At 46.2% G+C, this 22,542-nt stretch overlaps 1 protein-coding gene across 2 annotated transcripts in view; it reads left to right on the top strand.

Moving 5' to 3' along the window:
* Positions 1-22,542, top strand: part of VIT (vitrin) — a 123,304-nt gene that overhangs the window by 89,321 nt on the left and 11,441 nt on the right. For both annotated transcript variants that reach the window (XM_022574095.2, XM_022574093.2), the window contains 3 exons: positions 4,154-4,301; positions 17,357-17,460; positions 21,428-21,654. In XM_022574095.2, coding sequence (XP_022429803.1) covers positions 4,154-4,301; positions 17,357-17,460; positions 21,428-21,654 — 479 coding nt within the window. The remainder of the gene's footprint in view (positions 1-4,153; positions 4,302-17,356; positions 17,461-21,427; positions 21,655-22,542) is intronic.

Raw genomic sequence — 22,542 nt, 5'->3', positions numbered from 1 at the left:
GAAGCGCAAGAGAGGGAGCCGTTAAAGATGATTTGGACAACTAGGGCAAATGGTGCTGCCATGAGGACCACTGGGGACCGAGCACATTGGGGCAGGAGAGTGTTTACATCTATCATCTTCTGTAAGACGTTTGGTCTAGCAGAGAGTTAACTACCCAGATCTGACATTCTGAAAGGACAGCCCAGCCAGAAATTTAGAGTTGGAAAATGATGAGCCATAGTTCAAAGCCAAAGCTGTCAGAACAGAAAATGTGACCTAGGGAGACAGGATAGAGTAAAAAGAAACAGACGACTTAAACCTGAAGACCTTTAAGACTAACTCAGTGGAAGAGAAGCCACCTGAGGATACCAGAAAGAAGGGACCAGAGAAAAAGAGGAAAACCATGAGGGAGCTGTGTGTTGCAAGCCAAGGAGAGCACCTGCAAATTCTCCCAGAAAGTTGCAACAAGTCAGCCACCAATGGGCTGTGAGTCTCAACTCACCTCTGGGTGAGAATCACCTGAAGACATTTTTTTTTAACGTTTTTTTTGGCGTGGACCATTTTTAAAGTCTTTATTGAATTTGTTGCAATACTGTTACGGTTTTATGTTTTGGTTATTTGGCCGCAAGGCATGTGGGATCTTAGCTTCCCGACCAGGGATCAAACCCTCAACCCCTGCATTGGAAAGCGAAGTCTTAACCACTGGACCACCAGGGAAGTCCCACCTGAAGACATTTTTAAAAATGAAAGATACCAATTCCTGCCTCATACCTACTGAATCAGTCTCTCCCTAGATCTTGCTACTCAAAGTGTGGTCTGAGCACCAACAGCATTGGCATCACCTGGGAGCTTGTTAGAAATGCAAAATCTCAGACTCCCACCCCCCCATCCCGGCCGGGCCTACTGAATCAAGCAATTCCTTTGCATGCTAACACTTGAGAAACACCACCTGGAGTGATTCCCAGGCATCTTTATTTATTGAAGCTGCATAAGCAACTCTGATACTTATCCAGGGTTAAGAAACACTGGCCTAATATACTGGCCAACAAAAAGCATTAATCTATAAACTTGTATCATGTTGAAGAAAACCAAAGCAATTAAGAAAATTGGTAGATTGATTACTGTAGACACTCTGTCTTACCTTTTCTTCCTCCTGCTGCAACCTCAGTGACCGTAATAAATTGCTCATGCTGGACATTTCATAACCCAGTACTGTCCTTTCGTATTGCTGTTGTCATCTTCACATCAGCATGTTTTCATGTCTGTATGAGAAAGCCACCAGGGTCTCAGTGAGCACATGCCCTGAGCGGGAGCCACTGTCATTAAAACATTCTTGGGAAGGAGGGGCAAAGGTGATCCCAATAACAGCCAGCAGGCTAATGAGTGAAGAGAACAGAGGAAACAGAGAAACACCTCACCTCCTTAAAACCTCCTTAAAACACAGTTCAAGATGTAAGAAATAAGGAGAGGGACTTCCCTGCTGGCACAATGGTTAAGAATCCGCCTGCCAGTGCAGGGGACACGGGTTCGAGCCCTGGTCAGGGAAGATCCCACAGGCCGTGGAACAGCTAAGCCCGTGCGCCACAACTACCAAGCCCGTGTGCCACAACTACCGAAGCCCGTGTGCCTAGAGCCCGTGCTGCGCAACAAGGGAAGCCACCGCAATGAGAAGCCCACGCACCACAACAAAGAGTAGCCCCTGCTCGCCACAACAAGAGAAAGCCCACGCGCAGCAACGAAAACCCAACGCAGCCAAAAATAAATTAATTTTTTAAAAATAAGGAGAAAAAATGGTCTAGGAAGAACTAACACAGGTGCTACAAAACATGTACGCTTCTTCATTTAAAAAGAAAATCCCCTGTGGCCCTTACTGTAATTGTTATTTTTTTAAAAAAAGTTTTCATTTAAAAAGGCATATTGAACTATAATCTGCTGACATCTGAAGGAAAACCTCTCCTCAGGGGTGCTTCTCAAACTTTAACGTGCATAGGAATCACCTGGGGATCTTGCTAAACTGAGATCTGATTTTATAGGTCAGGGTGGAGCCTGGGAGTCCGTCCACATTTCCAGCATAGGTGCCAGTGGGCGGCAAGCCCTAAAGAGCACCACTGCCACCTGCTGGCGGCAATTCACATCGCAAGCCCAGACATAGGAAAGAGAGGGTTGGCCCTGTGTGGGGAACCTGCCAAGCCATAGAGCAGTTCTGCTTCTCTTTTGCTTTAGCCCAGACTTTAGTGGCATCTCTAAACTCCGCTCCTTGATTTTATTTGCTTCTTCCAATCTTCATCTCGAGGAGCATGCTTGAGCATAGACAGTTTGGGGTCAGCAAAGGACAGGGGAAGCCAGCTGAACAGGAAGAGACGGCAGGCCCTGACCATCCAGGCACACAGGGTCTAAAAGCTTGCGAGGTCCCTCGTGAGCCGAGGCACTGATTCCAGATGGAGCGAGTCAGCCAGGCCCAGAGAGGCCCCTGTCATCACCTACTTCTCCTCTGGTTTTGATTGCCATGCACCACAGCAACAGAATAAAGCAAGTTCTCAGAACTTTTTCCCTTAACCTGCCCACTCTGTAGTATCACTCTTTACTAAATATTTCTCATCAATTCTGCTTAAAACTGTATCAACTCATGTTCATTTCTTGCTTTCATTAAAAATATATATCCCTCCCTGCCACGGAGCTTCTCCTTTTGGGGAATGGGAGGACCCCAGTCCCATGGAAGCAACACAATGCAGAGAACAGAAGTCGAGAGCAGCCTCATGGGCGATTGTGTGGCAGCTTAGAGATCCAGGCTGGTCTGGACAGCTGCATCCTTCCCACACAGGGCAGAGCTGGCCCCCGTGTCCTCCTGGACTCTCCAGTCCAGAAACTTCTAATTTTACTGTCTCTCTTTTTCACCCACGGAACTCTGCTTTGAAATATTTTTGTCTCCCAAATTGCAGTTGTTAAAAGAACTCATTCCTCATTTTTTCTTAATCAAGGGACTATATAGCTCCCAATAAGAAACTTCTGATCAGCATCGAATAATCAGTTTTATCATCCTGAGATGATATAATTTCAGTCGAGAGCAAAGAAGACACCAACTTGGACTTCCCTGGTGGCGCAGTGGTTAAGAATCCGCCTGCCAATGCAGGGGACACGGGTTCAAGCCCTGGTCTGGGAAGATCCCACATGCCTCGGAGCAACTAAGCCCTTGCGCCACAGCTACTGAGCCTGCGCTCTAGAGCCCGCGAGCCACAACTACTGAAGCCCGCGCGCCTAGAGCCCATGCTCTGCGACAAGAGAAGCCACCGCAATGAGAAGCCCGTGCACTGCAATGAAGAGCAGCCCCCGCTCGCCGCAACTAGAGAAAGCCCACGTGCAGCAACCGAAGACCCAACGCAGCCAAAAATAAATAAATAAAAAAGACACCGACCTCTACTTGCTTACGTGGCTTTCCATCAATTCCTTTCAGCGTTTGAAAGTTTGAACCAGCTTGCAGCCCCACCATCGCCCCGCCTTCATCCTAACCTTCATCTACTTGCAGAGGTCCCAAGATCCTAACCAGAGCGGTCCTAGTATTTATTACAACTAAAAGAACGGGCAAAAATCTAAGGTAGCTACAAATAAGAACAGGTATCTGTCGATACAGGTGGATAATTTCTATGGTTGCCCCACCCAGGGAAGTGAAGGATAAGATAAGTATCCATTTCTCAATCTACACTTCCTGCCCTCCCCTCAGCACTGGCCCTGCAGATTCTTCCCACCTTTATAGAGAGCCAACACACAATTCTAAAAATTTAGGATGAGAGTAAAAGACCATAAGCTCCAGGGACTCAGTCTGGGTGAATGCCTGCATCTGGGGGTCTGCACTTATATGGTCTGAACTAGGAGACCATTCTGAGGGCCTTCTTAGACTTGACTGGGAGGTCCCTGCTTCTGAAGTCTGTAACTGTGGCTGATACAGAGACTTCTACAACAGTCATGGAAATAAGTACCAGCCCAGTGTCCAGGACCTTGGTGCCCGGTGAAAATCAGTTATGGATATAAATAAATAAGTATACCTTGCATCTTGCTACTTATTTTTTTAACTTTCTTTTCGTTGGCATCTCAGGGGGCTCTGGTGGAGGAAGCGGGGAGTGAGCATTGAATGCAATGAGAGAGGAGCAGAATAACAGAGTCCCTTTCCATTCCTTAGGCTGCAAAGTGGACTTGTCATTTTTAATTGATGGGAGCGCAAGCATTGGCAAACGTCGATTCCGAATCCAGAAGCAGTTCCTGGCCGACGTTGCCCAAGCTCTTGACATTGGCCCTGCTGGTCCACTGATGGGTGTTGTTCAGTATGGGTAAGTGCTGCTCTGAATTCAGAAATCAAGGGATGCCCCATGCTTAATTTTGTGCCAGAAAAAAATACCGACACATCCTAGAGCACAGCAGACTCATCCTCTTCCCTGATACAAATGTAAATGAAAGAAACCGAAGCAATCCAGATGCCGCTGAAGAAATCTGAGGCTTCCAGAAGGAGGGACAAGTTAATCCACACTTGAAAGTAAATGGCATTTGCACTCCTGACTGGTAGAGAGAACATGTTTGGGAATTAAGAGAGCCGAGTTCAAGTTTTTGCTCAGCCAATAACAAGCTGCGTGGCCTTGGGCTAGGCCTTCACCTCTCTCACCGTCAGTTTCCTCATCAAGGTTGGCCCCCTTTCAACCCTATTAGAGTATTTGTTTGAGGGGCTCCTGTGCTCCACCTATAGGTGGGATGCCCAGAAAACATGGTGCTCTAGGTTCAACTTTCTCCTTTCTCTGGACAACCTTAGGCCTCTACACTGGTACTGGGAAAGCTCACCCAGCAATGGGGAGGACTGGGGTGGGGGGGAAGGGATGGCCCCCAGCACTCGCCCAGGTGACTGTCCCCAGTTCACTTTACTATTCTACATAGGGTAGAAATTGAGGGCGCATACTATCATCCAGTCTCAACTTTTCTCTCATTGGGGATAATAAGTCAATCTTATTTCAGATGTAGTAGATTTCTCGCTAAAGCAGATATACAGATATCAACTGAAAATAGGCAATCAAAAGCGTAAACAAAGCACAAATCTCAAATAACAGGTGGGCTTTTGATCAAGAGCCATTAAGGGCAGGATAACTGTCTCACTTTCCACAAAGGATCTTGGGCACAACCCGCCCGTCCTTCTTCCAGATCTGCAGCTTAGCCTCGGCCTTGGACACTAACCTAGGCCTTGGTACCTTTTGCTCAGAAGCCACAGTCTGAAAAGTAAAAAACGCACACCTGACAACATCTGGGGCCGTCTCTGGTCCCTGCAAATGTTTCCCGGGGACATCCCAGAACAGCGTTTCAACCGAGGTTGTTATGTCACAGACACTAGAACATTTAGTTTTGAGATGTCCAAAGAAATAAAATGCTTTATTTTCATAAGCACCTATAATGTTTGTATTTTTAGAATTAAATTCCAATGACGTATTTAGCACTATCTTCTATTTCTGTGAAGGAAGATAGCTAAGTGGCACTTATATATAGTCAGAGCCCAATATATGAAAATAACCGATTGCTACACATGTTAATTCTCAGCGTCGGATGTGCTGGAGGATTTTAACGTGAAATAGGAAAATACGTGGTTTGGGTCATTGTTTTCTTGTTTTCAAGACGTCAACCTATTTTCATTCCTGTGTTACTTTTTAAAGTTAGCAGATGAATAGCAGCCTTCTCTGGGGAGGAAATGTGAGCGTTTTAGTGCCAGATGTTCCCGGTCAGTTTTACTGGGGGGTTCAGAGCTCGGTATGTCACCTTGCATTCAAAATAGCTGCTTTAGAAGCTGTGTGTGCCAAGGTTTATAGGCGAATATGAAAATCAGGTGGCAAATACGTCAAGGAAAAGAAGAACGGCAGGAGCGTTGTGTTGTGTGCTGATGGGAACATGGATTAAAGAACAAATGTAGCAGGGAAGGAAACAATTCAATAAAGACCCCTTCCCCTCAAAAAGACATTTTCTCTCACGTGTCCCTAATGTCATCACCATTTACAGGGAAGCGTTTACCTCCATGCTTTCCAATGTCACTTTCTAAAAATGCCTTCCCTATTCATCTTTTTTTCCATCTAGGGTCCTTATTCATTTAAAGCCCTTAAGGGAAATGTGTCTGTTTTCCTTTATGCTCATACAAACCGATCAGTCATCTTCACCCTCCTTCGGCCACGGGGTGGAGTGGAAAGCACAATGAACTGGTGACAGGACGTCTTGAATTCTAGCCTCAGCTCCGCTGTGTGACCCTAAGCAAGTCACCTAACCTCTCCATGTAAGAGCTGCCATCTCTACAGTACAGGCCGGTCGGACCAGATGATTTATTAGGGCTCTGCCAGCCCTGTTGTTCTGTAATTCAGTGACTGGCTCTGTACTCAGAAGACATCCAATCAATGAACGTTGGGTGAACATGCTGGGTGAGCATCCTCTCCCTTCCAGCCTCAGGTTCTGATTAGGTGGGTAAATGATCAGCAATGAAATGATGGCTGCACAGAGGTTACACATCCGTCAGGGGAATGTGGGGAACGAAATCAGCTGGAGAGAGGCATTAGGAAGGTGTGATGAGGCTGAAGGGGAAATCCACACACTCAGCTGAAATTGCTTTCATTTCAGCCACCTGGGTGGCTCCCATCCGGCCTTTCTTCAGCAAATGGTCTTAGTGCGAGAGAGGGCAGGGGGTGGGGTAGGAAAGGGTATGGGGGCAGAGGTCGATGCAGACATGGGGCCAGTGTTTCTGGAAAAGGGCTTTCCAGTGCTTGGCTGGCTGGGAACTGATTCCTCTACTGGTACTTTGGGTTCTCACCGGATTCTAGTGCCCAGCTCACAACCACAGGGAATCAGCCCTGCTCTCTCAGAATCACAGAGCAATGGGGCCTTAGAAAGCTCCTGGTTCCACCTCCTCGTGTTACAATGAGGAGACAAGGCTCTACAAGAAATGACCACCTTGGCAAGAATGAGCACTCAAGGTGAGACTGGGGTTGGAAAGGAGCTGGCCAAGGTTGGAGGACTCTCGAGCTCAGAATTTCTCCTGCTCTCAGGCCTCTCCCCTCTGTCACCGCTGCCGTGGGTCCACATGGGAGACTCCCCCCAGAAGATTCCTTCCCTTGGTTTTCCTTAGAGCTGAGGCAGAACTTAGACTTTTAAATTTGGAATTTAGAAGACTCATACTATTAACAGGAAACAGAAGGCAAATAAGAAATAAAAAATACGAGAAGGATAAAAATGACCTGATGTACAAAATGCTCGTTCTGTATCCTGATCAGTAAGCATCCTACACAAAGATATTTTGGATGTGGGAAACAGAAAACCAACCCAGGCAGGCAGGTGAAGGGAGAGTGATGTCACAGGACTGGCAAGTCTTGGTCATTCCCTCCCTCGTCCTTTCCCTGCATCTCCTCGTCTCTCTGCTTGTCCAGTCTGTTCTCTCCTCAGTGGACAGCGTCATCCCCTGCCAGGCTCGTGGTTTCTGCTCCTCTGTAACTTCCCCCTTGCCCTGGCTGGGCTCCTAATTCTGGTCCGGACCAGGGGGAGCCCCTCAGCCCCCGTGGTGCCAGCATGCTCCCTCTCCCACATCCCCCCACCCGCACCTGCAGAGGCTCGGAGCCCAGGCCCGCATTAACCTTTCAGCAACCACAGCGTTCCTTCCACAGTCATCACGCACCTCCAGTAAGAGACGCAGCGTATGACACAGACGCAGAGAGGTTGAGTGACTTCCCTAAGAACACACAGCTAAATGCATGACCACGGGGGAGAGGAGAGATGTTAAATCCTGGGTTAATCCCTAAAATGTCAAACCAAATTGACTTCAAGATTTTGCTCCTCTGCCAAGAAAGCTCCTGATAATGGAGGCTTTCCACCAGACTGAGGACAGAGACACGGCTGAAGACAAAGCCAAGGCTCAAGCCCCCATCTTGCACACATGTTCTAATTTACAGTTAAACAGCCAACATGCTCGTGATTGCGCTTACGACCAACAGGAACATTAAGAGGCCAGATGAAAGCATGGCCAGAGCAAGTCGCTGGTAGGTGAAGTCTAGCAAACAGAATAAGGAAGAGAAGCCGCTCACGTTTTAGCTGCCACCTGGATCCACAGGGGCTAAACGCCCGCTGGACCTTCCATAGGATTTTGTTTTTATCCCTGATTTCAGTATAAATGGAACAGAATTGCACAGGTTCTTTTGAACTTTGTAATCAGCCCCAGGATACCAACATCAGAAAACAGCTGTAGGGTAAAGCCACCTATCCGTTTCTCTTCATTTCAGAGTGAAATCCGGTTCTCTGACAGGCACCCCGTGTTTCGGCTCTGAGGTGGGCTGCATCCCTTACTTTTTCACTTCACAGCCCACCCAACTCAGCCCTGACGGAGCACCCTCAGCTGAGCCTCCCTTCCTGCCCCCCAAAGTGGGAAGGATGCCCAAGGGCTCCCATGGATCAGCTGAGCCACTGAGTGTGGGGCAAGTAGAGTAGGGAGAAGAAACGAGGTGTCGGGTCTGGTGTGATGGGCAGAATAATGGCCGCAAAGCTGCCCACGTCTGGAACCCCCGGATGTGTTACCTCCCAGAGCAGGAGGGGCTTTGTGGATGTGGTTAAAGTCAAGGACCCTGAGATGGGGAGATGGTCCTGGATTACCCAGTGTCCCAGCTTAAACAGCTGAGTCCTTAAAAGCAGAGAACCTTTCCCAGCTATTATCAGTTGGAGGGAGATGTGACTATGGAAGATTAGTCAGAAAGATGCGACAGCTTTCTTTGAAGCTGGAGGAAAGGGGCCCTGACCAAGAAATGCAGGCTGAAAAAGGCAAGGCAATGACACTCTCTCTCTCTCTCTCTCTGTCTCTCTCTCTCTCTGTCTCTCTCGAGCCTTCAGAAAGGAGCAGAGCCCTGCCAGGGAGACCCAATTCAGGCTTCTGACCTCCAGAGCTGTAAACTAAGTGTGTTGTTGAAGCCCCTAAGTTTACAACTGAGATAGGCAACTAATACACCTGGCAAGGAGGACCATTCTGTCACATTTCCTTGAGCCTGCGGCAAAGGAAGGAATGGGAGGGGTTGGGGCATGAGCCCCGGCTGGAGGGGACCTGGGAGTTGCAAGTCTCAGCACCTCAGGACTTCAGAGCAGGAAGGGACTGCCCAGCCCCGACTTCACATTGTGATCCCCAGGGGAGCTTTTAGAGATGCTGATGCCTGGGCCCCATCCCAGCCCTATTAAACCAGAATCCTGCAAATACCCAGAAGCTGGTCTTTTCATCTATAATTCCAATCTGTAGCCAAGGTGAGAATCCCCAACTCCCCGAGAGGGCAAGGGACAACTCGGCTTCCCAAGTGAGAGGGCAGCACCCGGCCGAGCACAGGTCTCTCCAACTGCTGCCCCGTCCTCTCCTCATGCCCTCAGCCTCCACTGCCTTTACAGGAACTAACAGGACCCGAACAGCCACCTGACTGCCTGAGAGGGCTCTCCAGGGCCTAATGGCACTTGCAAAGAACCCCCTGCCACTTCTCTCTCAAGGCAGGTGAACCCTTGAGCCACAGACCTCGGGGACACAGTCTCAAGGCTGAATGAGCTGGGAATACAGCTCACACAAGAATCTTATGTTCCCCACCATGCGGTTCTCCCACAGGGACAAAGGAAATGAGGACACTGCCCTTGACTTGCACCACTTCTACTCAACGGTTCCCCTTGACCCCCCCATCGCACATCGCTGGGTCTTATCCCAGTGCCCCCCACCCAGGCTGAGATCATTCTCCCTAGACCCCTGGACCATTCTGCTAGAGAAGCAGGTGGCCACCCCCATGCACATTAGAACCACTTGGGGAGCATCTGAAAATCCCAATGCCCAGACCCAACCTCAGATCGATTAAATCAGAATTTCTGAGTGTGGGACCCAAGCGTCATTCATTTTTAAAACTCCCCAGGTGATTCCATTGCACAACCAGAATGTGAAGGCACAAATATTCCCACGGGGCTGTGCTCTCATCTGGTGAACCCTGTGTCCTGGGCCCCTCCTGTCTCCCCGCCAGGTTGCCACCCCAGGGCTACAGGAGCTCCATCCTCCTCCCTGCCTTTCTTATGCCTGCTCCAGACTTCTTATTTATTCTTCTCCCTTCCCCTTATCACTGGCAGCCCCACAGCTGATTTTCTTGATTCTTACAGCATCCTCTAAGACATTGCCACTCAAAATGTGATCCATGGCCTCACCTGGGAGGCTGTTAGAAAGGCAGAACCTCGGACCTCACACCCAACCTGAAGAATTAGAATCTACATTTTAGGGACTTCACTTGTGGCACAGTGGTTAAGAATCTGCCTGCCAGTGCAGGGGACACAGGTTTGATCCCTGGTCTGGGAAGATACCACATGCTGTGGAGCAATTAAGCCCATGCACCACAACTACTGAGCCTGAGCTCTAGAGCCTGCAAGCCACAACTACTGAACCCACATGCTGCAACTACTGAAGCCCATGCACCTAGAGCCCACGCTCCACAACAAGAGAAGCCACCGCAGTGAGAAGCCTGTGCACCGCAATGAAGAGTAGTCCCCACTCGCCACAACTAGAGAAAGCCCGTGCACAGCAAGGAAGACCCAAGGCAGCCAAAAATAAATTAAAAAAAAAAAAAAAGAATCCACATTTTAACAAAATCCCCAGGTGACCGGGCGAAACGGCTAAATTTGGGAAGCACCAAACACTGTGTCTGTTGCCAAGACATTCCGTGTCCCTGGACTTACATAGCCCAGCAACGTGGTAACACAGAGCAAGCCAAACAGCCCCCTGGCTCCAGAGTAATTCTTAGATCAGATTTCTCATCCACATTTCCTCCAGCAGGAAGACGCTTGCAGATTAATTTTCTATTTTTTGGTGGAGGGGTGGAATTATTGTTGCTAATTATCAAAAAAAACCCCTACCCCTCTAAAAACAAAATTTGATTATAAGACTCTGTTCCACGTCTCTGATCCTAGGAAATGTGAGAAAAGCCAGTGTCCTTTCAAAAGGGGCTAGTTGTGCTAATTCCCTCAGCAGGTCGTCCTGGGCCCAGTGCTCAGTCCTTTGTAGGGAGGGGCAGAATCATTTTCACTCCGAGTGGGTAATACCCTCAAGGGACAAGTCTGCCACCTGACCTGCAGCCAGCAGCATGTCCTTAGGCAACCAGGGTCACCCTAGAACATCCTCCTGAGTTCACAGGCATGGTTCGTCTCAATGACTAAGTCCATAAATCATCACACTTTAGCATTAATTAAAAGGCTTAGGATAGTCATGTTATTTTATTGTAACCTTAAGGTGATGATGCCTTGTTGTAGGAAACAGTTTCAAAAGGTTCTTGTTATAGGGAATATGGTTAGTTAATGTGTCTCTACTGGCATAAAAATTCATTTGAGAGGCTCACTCTATGTGACTCAAAGCATTATGGGGTAAACCAATAGACTCTGGGACTTTAACCAAATAGGAACCTTAGGACTGAAAGGGCCTCAGAAGTCCTCTAAAATCCAGGGCTTCCCAAGCTGTCCCAAGGATGGGATTCATCTGGATCCCTTATTTTAAAAAATCCCTATCCCCAGCCCAGACCTACTGAATTGAGTTTCTGCTGGGAGGAGACCTGGTAACCTGTGTAGTTTAACAGGGTGGCTCAGGTGAGACTTGTCATCAGGGAGGCCTGGAGACACTGATGTTCTGTCCAGTTCCCTGCCCCCAGGCCCCAGCCTTCCTAGGAATCACCTGTGCCCATCTCTAACAGGCATTCTTTCTTCTCACACACTTGCAGGATAGTCCTTTCCTATTGCATGAAATATCCCTTTCTATGCATAGTCAAATGCTGGCTCCCTATCATTTCTCTTCATTAGTCTTAGCTCTTTTTCCAAACATAGAACAATTTGATATTTTCTCCTTGAGCTGTAAATCTTTATTTTCTTCTCTTAGTTTCAAAGGAAATCTTTGATATCACTGAGGGAAAAAATGTGTTTTCCTTTAATGAGATCTTCTAATAAAATTACAAATTAAAATGTTGCTTACATTAAAATATAGTAGCACATCTCTTTGAACTTTTAAAATAATCTTCATCTCTGAAAAGGCACCAGGCTAGGGGTAGGGATTTTTTTTTAAATAAAAGCGTTCTCCTTTTATTAAAAAAAATCCCTACCCCTAGCCTGGTGCCTTTTAAATAAAAGGCCACCAGCCCATATATCCTAAAAAAGGACACATACACCCGTGTGCTCTGGTACTGAGAGCTGCCACAGTCTGCAGGTTAAAGACTTACCATTCATTCCTATAATTTAATTACATTACATTTTAACAAAGATTTATTGAGTGTTTACCACGGTCTAAGCACTATGCCATTTGCAGGGGATACTAATGTAAAATTCATCTAAGTGGTTTGATTACATTTGCCTGTAATTCCCTTGGTGGATGAGCTCTGCGGCTTTACTCCTAATTGTAATTTTAGCAACTGGAAAGAGTTTCAGAGGTCCTCTGATCCAACCTTTCAATTCACTAAAAATAAATAACTGTGATAGAGATTCTGTTCTTTGGGACTTCACCAGCTAGTAAGGGAGGCGATATTTTTAAGAGAAATAACATTAAATAAAATGAAAAGCATCTATTCATTGGGTATATGAATGGCTCATCTGTCTGCTTCTGAAGATAGATTCATCTACCGCTATGATGTAATAGGGGAAGAGAGTGGAGTGTGGAGCTCAGATGGGAGTGTTCAGTTCTACCCGGAATGATCTAAGAGAGGAGAGGACATCTGAGCTTCCTCCTTCCCTCCCTTCCTTCCTTCCTTTCCATAATTCTCTATTACCCCCTGTATGCTAAGCACCAGGGATAGGAAACACTGGGACATAGCACCTGTTCACAAGTAGGTTACAGTCAATCTTCATGATTTACAGATCCCATATCTACAAATTCACCTACTCCCTAAAATGTACTTGTATCTCCAAAATCAATACTTATGGCACTTTCACAGTTGTTGTGTGGACATGCACAGAAAGGGTATGAAATATACATTCCCAGCTGAGGTTCAACAAGGCAATGCTCTGCCTTCTAGTTTCAGCTCGTTACTATAAACAAGTGTCCTTTTCACAGTCTATTTAGCACCTCATTTTTCTGCTACTCATTGGTGATTTCACTATTTTTAATGGCCCCAAGTGTAGTGTGGAAGTGCGATCTAGGGTTCTAAGCACAAGAAGGCTGTGATGTGCTTATGGAGAAACTGCAAGTGTTAGATAAAATTCCTTCAGGCAACTTGTTGTGCTGTTGGTCATGAGTTCAATAATAATGAATTGATGATTTGGTATATTCAGCAAAAAAAAGAGGAAATTTGTTGATCTGTGTGTGATCAACAGATTTGATCTGCTCCAGAAAGTGCTAAAGTCCCTAATATCTATAGTGCATGATGAAGCTATGGAAAAGACGGAAAAGTGGCTGAAGTTAGGAATTCATGAAATGATGACTGATTTTTTTTTTTAAGCACAGTGGATAGCACTGTGAGACTGAAGGCCAAAAAATTTACAGTAGCACTACCCAGGGTCAAGAAAATGTTAAACCCTTCTCAGTATTTCATTATACGGAAAATTTGCATATAATTATTTATAAGAAACTTATATATTAAGTTGGGTACCTTGACACAGAAACATACATAAAACAAGTTTATATACTGATCTATTGATGAAAATGTGATCAGAGGCCCACAGGAACATAAGCCCATATTTTCCCTAGGAGCAGTGGCTCAGAACTTGCTAATTTGATGTTTGCAGCAACTTTATAAAACATAACTATTGCAGATAACAAGACTTGACAGTACATGTAGTATGGGAAAGAGGTGATCGATCACTCTACAAAGTGATCGACATTCAGACAGCCTCATGAGCAGGGGAACACTATGGATGTGACTAGGTGACTAGCCTCCACATTTAAATACTTTTTCTGTAAACACTTCTGAAAGAAAATTTTATATTTTTGCTTTTGAAATTATTTGTCTATGAGCAACGCTTAATTTACGATCAGCTATGATTTCTTCACAGTCGCCAGACACACTCAGGAAATCTTTCAAAGTGAGAAAATCTAGCCTCAAAATCATTTTCAAATGTAAGTAGAGTTAAAAATTTTCCAGTTAATGGGGCATATATAACATTATGTTTGGTAGACGATTACGTAGTTGTTATTGTCAATATCAATTTTCTATTTTATAGCTAATAATACATTTGTTGTTTTAACTCATTCTTTTTTTTTTCCCAGTCCCTGAAAAGTTCATATTCCTTGATTACCAAGGGTAGATCCAGACTTTGGGGACTCTGAAGCTTATGTAGCTTGGGGACTCTTTTAAGAAAAAGAACACAAAATTACAGATACAAAATTAGGCCCCTTGGAAGAAGTATCGTTAGGATCCAAGTTAATCCACCTCTGATAGGCACTTAGCACCTGTTGGATAAAACATCCTCTGCAGAGGCCACTGTGGTGCAGGAAGACCAGGTAGGAAGCTATAGCCATAGCTCAGGAAAGAGAAGATCATAGTCCAAACTTGAGGATGGAAAGGATGAGAGAGACACAAGAAATATTTAAGAGGTTGGTGTGACAGGAATGTATATTGCTGGGACGACTTGATGAGTCAGAAGAGGGACTACAGAAGGGGATATGGGTGGTTTGATGGAGCAGATATGGAAGATAATTGACTTCAGTTTTGGAAATATCAAAGCCAAGGAGCCTGTGGACCACACCCAGGGACCACAGATGTATGGAAGTATTCCAGATGTATGGAAGCCTTTTATTTATTCTGAGGTTCAAGAGAGAGGACTGACCAGTGTGCACGAAACAGCTGTTGGCATATGAATGGAATGGTCGGTGAACCCCAGGTGGCTGAAGTTGATGAGATCCCCCAGGGTTGTGCATAAATTAAGAAGGGATGCATGAGGGAGATAGCACTGCCAGGAACATCAGCATTTAGAGGTAGAGATGCACAGAAGAGGAAAGAAGAAATGTATGTCTCTTTAATACTGTTAATGGAGTGCCTGCAGGTACCACATACTGTGTGAGGTGTTGCCAGCTAGAGGAAGCAGTCAGGCACAGAGGTTGTCAGCTGGGGCCGGGGCCCAGGGAGACAGGTAGCTGGAGCTTGGAGGGTGGGCACAATTGGGGTTTCCCAGATGAGGGAACCGATGAGCAAAGGCACAGGGCTAGAAAACCAGGAAATAGTGAGTAGCTCATTCTAAGTAGAATATAGGTGAGAGTGAGAGAGAACGGTGTGAGCCTGCTCGATTGGCATCAAGTTACGGATGGGCTTTGAAAGCCAAAATATGAAGTTTAACAATAGGAGTCTCGGATGATTTTGAGCCAAGTTTTACAGTTAGAGCTGAACATGAGGAAGGGTTCTCTAGCAGACAGGCATATACCCAGCATTGCAGAGACTGACATAGAGACTCATAATAGAACCAGCAAGAAGTAAGGGAGCCTGAACTCAGAGGGTTGCACAGAAACACAGAGGAGGGGATAAAAGCAAGTGCTCCAGACAGATGAACTTAGGAGACATGCCTGACAGGTCCCACGGGTCCTATGACTGAGCAAGTAAAGATGGGGTCCAGGTTTTGAGCCTAGATGGCCGAGCGGCAAGTACAGCAGTTACTGAAATTGATCTGTGAGAATAGAAACCGGAAAGCCCTGGAGCCCCAAGGGAAAGAAGACTAACCATGAAAGTACTAGAGTTCCTTTGCTGTGATTCCCCCTCCCTGGGCCCTGAGCAGTGGGGTGTGTTAAAGCAGCCTCGGTTCGGTTCGCAGCCTTCGCATGTGGCTTGATGGTGAGGTCGAGCTCAGCCAGAATGCCCACATTTCTCTGTTCTGCACTTTGCTTTATTGTTGTTGTTCGTTTGTGTTTAATCCTGAACTAGAACTTGGTTTTCACCTGGGGGCTTTTCATCTGGTTGGATTTTTCCCCAACACCCACCCTAGTTGAGCTTGTCTTGAGTTGGTCCTCCCAGTTTCACATCACCTCTCGCTTAGAGAAGTGGACTTCTGGGCAGTTTGCTTTGGTTTTGCCCAAGAACCAGCCTGTGTCCCTCATACTCACTAATGAGATGGAGGACAGAGGGGCATCCTTCCAGCCTCTTTCCGAACTCTCCTCCGACATAGATCACCTTGTGATAGCTAGGAGGGTCGGATAATAGGGTCGGAGCAGGGGAGGGGAGGGAGGCAGAGGATGTCTCCTCTCGAGTCCTGGGGAACTGGCTTCCTGGTGACTGCACTGCCAGGTTCCCCAAAGGACTGGCTGAGAATCCACTGTAGGGCCTGGGAATTCCCACCCGAAACTGCCGAAACCTGCTTCTTCCTGGATCTACTCCAGGTGTTTATGGAAAGACTCGCTTTTAAAGGTCTCCTTCTCCCTCTCCTTGAAGACTTAGTAATCTGCAGCCAGGAATTTGCAGTTCCACATTTTCAAAAAGTATTAAGAATTTCAAGACAGCAGCATCAGAGCATTGAAGCAAGGGCAGGCTCTTTTGGCGTTTGGGGCTCCGTGTGACCTCAGAGGTCACACCTGCAGGAAGCGCTGCCAGTGGCTGAGTGTCAGCACTTCGAGAGATGTGATTTCATCCCCACTTCATCCTGAGTGTGACCACACACGTCCACCCCACGGAGCCCTCGTCCCTCCCGACACACCTTCCACCTGGTCGTGAAAAGTATTCCACACCCCCTGCTCAGCTGCTCCCAAGCCTGTTAACCAAGGAGACTCTGCTCTAGAGAAGGGTTCTCATTCTGTTTCTCCACTTAATTCACTCCAACTCCTCTCCAGCTAACCTTCAGCCTTCAATAAAATAGATGTTGACCTTCTAGGTAAGATTTGAATATTCTCACCCAGTCACAGGAGCCACAGAGTGAGAAAGATGAAGGGATGTTTTCTCCTTGACACAGCTGTTAAGATGCAGTTCCAGTGCTGGGGTAACCCGGGGGTGGCTATCAGCTGAGACTCTCTTCCTGGAAAGGAGGGTCTGGGGCAGCCTGGGGACATCCTGACATTTGCAAAATCCCACTTGACAACGGTCCTGATCTTTAACAACATAAACCTTATGATCTTTATTTTTATCTAGATGAGGAAACTGAGGCCCAGAGAAGTTAGATGACTTCTCAAGGTCACACAGCTAGGAAACAGCATAGTCAAAACTAGAACCCACACCTTCGGTGTCCCGAAACAGCCCAATCTTCTCTACACACACTGTGGAGGACCCAGTCCTCCCATTACTTCTGTCCACAGTGGGGCATTTTATAAACACCAGCTTAAGGCTTTGAAGCAGCTTCCATTCTGTTCATATCTAAAACAATCATCAGCTCTGATTCCCGCTTTCCTCAAAGTGTAATAACTTCCAGCTAATTTTTATTTCTTGTTCTGAATCTTCAGAGACAACCCCGTTACCCAGTTTAATCTCAAGACTCACATGAATTCCCGGGATCTGAAGACAGCCGTAGAGAAAATCACCCAGAGAGGAGGGCTTTCTAATGTAGGTATGTGATCCGGATGGCAATCTTCTTGCTACCATGGTTCTCTTTCTTTTCATGCTAGATAGAAAAAGGAAAAACTCAAAATAATCCATCAAGAAATGACTCACATAATATCTGTATCTTTCCTCAAGTATTATCATGGATTCAGGGGGCAAAAATCATTACCACATACATGCTGGAGAGTTCTAGCACGCCGGGTACCTCAGTATGGCAGCTTTCTTCAGGACAAGTAGAACTGCAATCATGACTATTCCAACTGTTCTCCGAGTCATCAGCTATTTTTCATTATGTTTTGTAAAAACTTTTTTTTTATAAAAATAAGTAAAATTTGTAACCAGTTCCATTCAGGAAGCTCCACAGTGCCCCTTGAGAGTGTTTTTCTAATCAGCTCCTGTTATAGTAATAACTGTGCAAAAAGAGACATGGTCTTTGTTTCAAGCTGAGTCTCTATCTGATCCTTGGTGGTGGTGATGGGGTGGGGTGGCAGTGGGGTACCAGAATTCCAAGGTCAAGATTTAGTCCTCAATGGGGCAGGTCCAGAAACTCCACTTTATCAGTTCCCCAGAGGTGACCAGGCATTAGGAAACAGTTTCACACGAACCAAGCTCAAAGGCCACCAATGAGCCCATGCCAGTGTACTAATTTATAAATGGTAGTCTGGTTTTGGGGGCACTGGGAAGGCTGTCCACTTCTTGGGGAACCTGTCTGTACCATCGCAATCCAGGGAAATGGATAAGTGAGCCACAGTTGCTTGACATGGAGCGCACACAGGGAATAGACTATCTTTGAAGGATCATCTTCAAAATTACAGTAAACCTGGTTAATTATTTCCCTCTCCACCTCAGTGTTTGTCTCTGTAGACCAGTGTATTAGCATCTGGCAAATGAAGAGCCTTTGATCTCTGAACAATTCTAAATAAACACTGGCCAAGTCACTGCTATCCAAGACACCAAATCAGTATTACCTCATCAGGAACATGATAGAATTGATGTCTGATTTTTCAGTTTAATACTTAGATCAGTGAAATTCCAGTAATATATCATGGAGTAAAACTTTAAAACTTCAGGGGCTTCCCTGGTGGCTCAGTAGTTAAGAATCCGCCTGCCAGTGCAGGGGACACGGGTTCGAGCCCTGGTCCAGGAAGATCCCACATGCCGCGGAGCAACTGAGCCCGTGCGCCACAACTACTGAGCCTGCGCTCTAGAGCCCTCGAGCCACAACTGCTGAGACTTCGTGCTACAACTACTGAAGCCCAAGCACCTAGAGCCTGTGCTCTGCAACAAGAGAAGCCACCGCAACGAGAAGCCCGCGCACTGCAACGAAGAGTAGCCCCCGCTCGCCGCAACTAGAGAAAGCTCGCGTGCAGCAACGAAGACCCAACACAGCCAAAAATAAAATTTTCAAAAGAATTGTTTAAAAAATAAAAACTTTAAAACTTCAGAAGACATCTGTTTCTTTGATGGGATTAACAAAATCAGCATAAAATCATTCTTTCAGTGGGTAACATGTTCTATCTCTGCCCTGTATTGATCTGGGTTTGGGTTTAGAGAACTGAACCCATTCCAGCAGGTTTAAGCAGAAAGGGATTTATTTCAGGGTATTAAATGGTTTTGAGAATTACTGAAGAAATGAACTCTAGGCTGAGCTTTCGGAGATGGCTTCCCAAGGCTTCCTGCAGAACCAGGACCTCCGAGGAGCTGTACCTCTTCCAAGATCAGGAAATTGCTTTCTCAATTCTGCCACCACAGCCTCTTTAGGAATCTGCTTCAGCCAGGAAGCCACCATGATCAGGAAGTTTCTGCTATAGCTGCCAGCTACAAAACCATGCCTTGCCTGCTCCATTCACAGCCACAAAGTGAATGCTCTGCACCCTACGTTCTCAACACCAAGGAAGCTGGAGACCAAACATAGGCGCCTCTGCTAACATTTCCCTGGAGAAGTCAAACACTCTACAGACTTGTCAGCAGAAACAGCAGAATCAAATCTCATGTGTGTGGATCATTTCATGAAACTAAAACAAATCCAGAACTAGCTGCAAGGAGGTCTCAATGTAGTTTTCAGATTTCCAGCCTCTGCTTTCAAGACATGCTGGAAGGTGGATGGAATATGTATTGAGCACAAATTGACCATGACCTCCAAATTTAAGATTGGCGGGGTCAAGGCGATCTTCCGATGGCTCCCTGTGCTCTGTCTACAGGCAGTTAACGTTAAACCAGGGGGGACTGCTGGGTGCCTTGGGCCTTGAGGGAAATCAGCCCCAGCTGTGAAAGCAGTTCTCAGCAGCCAATGTTTCCCTTAGCAACTCTGTTCTATGCAGCCAGCTCACGTGGGTTCTCCGAGACATTCCTCTAGCAACTGAGTATGTAACCATTTGATCCTTTCATTTGTCAGGTAAGATTACACTAGCCAGCGGAGCCAGGATGCTGGTCAAAACCAAAGCAGCATTGAGTGTAATGTCATTAACCCTAATGTCTTAAGAAGGTAGCTCGTAACTTTTATTTTGATTGGGGACCCCTTTGAAAGCTATGGCCCTTGTACCCAAATAAATACTTATATACACAAAATACTGTGTATAAATTCAGGGGATTTGTGGGTACTCACCCCCAGTGCCCCAGGGGTTCACAGAGCCCAGGTTAAGAGACCTACCTTACTATATGCAGCTATGCTGACTCTAGGGTGACCAGTCATCCCAGTTTGCCCAGGGGCATATGGGGCTTCCAGTGCTAAAACTGGGAAAGTCCTGGAAAACTGGGACAGTTGATCACCCTCCTTGATTCCAAAAAATTTCATAAGACCCTAGACAGTGTGAAGTATATGCTTGAGGAAGCCATGCTGGGAGGCTGTGCTATCCCTCTCAAATGTTGCTCTCAGCTGAGGCAGGTTGTCGTCATGGAAACCTAGGCCCAGAGGCCCCGCGTGACCCACCCAGGCCTACATAGCCAGTAGGCGGCATAGCCAGGCTAGAACACCTCTCTTAGTTCTTAGTGGGTGCAGAGCATCCCAAGCCAGCCAGACCTGTGCCCCTGGTGGAACTAGACACAAGATTCCACTGAACCCAGAATATAGCCTTCCCCACCCAGCGGCTGCTGGAGCACCAGGCTCACCCCGAGCCACCGTAGCCCAAGGAGAGGCTCCTGTCAGTTCAGCTCCCCTGACCCCACACTCTGGGAAATGGCACAGGGACTTAGTGAGGTTGGTTCCAGCACCCAGGCAAAAAACGGACACTTTTGTTCCTATGAAAGTTTTTCTCATCTGTTTGCTGGTCTTTAAAACTTTTATTTTTTGAATTTAATTTTTAAAATTGAAGTACAGTTGATTTACAATATTAAGTTAGTTTCAGGTGTACAGCAAAGTGATTCAGTTATATATTTTTTCAGATTACTTTCCATTATAGGTTATTACAAGATATTGAATATTGTTCCCTGTGTTTTACAGTAAATCCTTGTTATCTATTTTATGAATAATAGTTAGCATCTGTTAATCCCATACTCTTAATTTATCCCTCCCCCGATTCCCTTTCCTCTTTGGTAACCATAAGTTTGTTTTCTATGTCTGTGAATCTGTTTCTGTTTTGTATATAGATTCATTTGTATTATTTTTTAGATTCCATGTGTGATATATATTTGTCTTTGTCTAACTTACTTCACTTGGTATACTACTTCACTTGGTATGACAATCTCTAGGTCCAACCAGGTTGCCGCAAATGGTGTAAAACTGTTAAAAAAAAAAAAAAAGAGAGAATTAGAAGTTAAAGGCTTAAAATGAAACAGGAGGGAAACGGCTAGTGGTGATGGTTCCAAGACATTGTGAGTGCATTTAATACCACTGAACTGTACACCTAAAACTAATTAATGTGATTAAAAAAGAAAACAAGCCAACAAGGGAGGGAATGAGTATTTTTCTGCATCTCTTTATGCTGCTATGATCAGTTCCATGATCATTCCAAGCACGAGTTTTCTTTTTCTCCCAGGCCGGGCCATCTCCTTTGTGACTAAGAACTTCTTTTCCAAATCTAACGGAAACAGAGGCAGTGCTCCCAACGTGGCCGTGGTGATGGTGGACGGCTGGCCCACGGACAAGGTGGAAGAGGCATCAAGGTTTGCAAGAGAGTCAGGAATCAACATTTTCTTCATCACCATGGAAGGTGCCTCTGAAAATGAGAAGCAGTACGTGCTAGAGCCCAACTTTGCAAACAAGGTATGTAAGTGGGAGACCCACCCAACATAAGAATTCCCTGCACTTTGCAAAGCTGTAACAGCCATCCAGGCTGTGTCTCTTTTTCCTTCAAATGGGTGTTAAGCTCACTTCTAGGTAGGAGGGCCTCCAGTGAGAGACTAGTAAGTCTGGAACCTGGAGTTATCCTCTCAAAGCAACCCCCCCACCCCACGACCACCACCATGTACCTGATGAACTGAGGCCCAGCATCAGCACCTTGGGAGGAGCAGGGCCCCCAAGGTCTCACAGTAAAGACTCCCCTGAGCTCCTCCTATAGCCCCAGGGCAGCCCACAAGCCTTCACACGAGCATGCACATGGGCACACATGCACTGCAAGTTAACTAATCTGATAAACAAGAAAAAGGTATTGAATCAAGTCAGGGAGATCAGGATTTCAAACTCAGCTCCCCCTCAGTTCTGTGGAAATGCCTGGCAGGAGATGGGAGCAGAACAGATGGGGATCCAGGCCCTCACACCCATCCCCCCAAAGCAGCCCATTTTTTGTATATTTTGTACAGTGGGACCCCACATAAACCTTCCTCCAAAGACAGGACCCCAAGTTTAAAAAGGAAAGGAAGAGAGAGGGCAGACAGCAGAAGCAAGAAGAACTACAATCCTGGAGCCTGTGGAACAAAAACCACATTCACAGAAAGACAGATGATGAAAAGGCAGAGGGCTATGTACCAGATGAAGGAACAAGATAAAACCCCAGAAAAACAACTAAATGAAGGGGAGACAGGCAACCTTCCAGAAAAAGAATTCAGAATAATGATAGTGAAGATGATCCAGGACCTCCCTCGGAAAAAGAATGGAGGCAAAGATCGAGAAGATGCAAGAAATGTTTAACAAAGACCTAGAAGAATTAAAGAC

This window comes from Delphinapterus leucas, chromosome 13, assembly GCF_059928025.1.
Source record: "Delphinapterus leucas isolate spDelLeu-1000000601 "Yukka" chromosome 13, BTC_Dleu_Yukka2, whole genome shotgun sequence".
Classification (NCBI taxonomy): Eukaryota; Metazoa; Chordata; class Mammalia; order Artiodactyla; family Monodontidae; genus Delphinapterus; species Delphinapterus leucas.
This window is presented reverse-complemented; position numbering and strand designations above follow the sequence as displayed.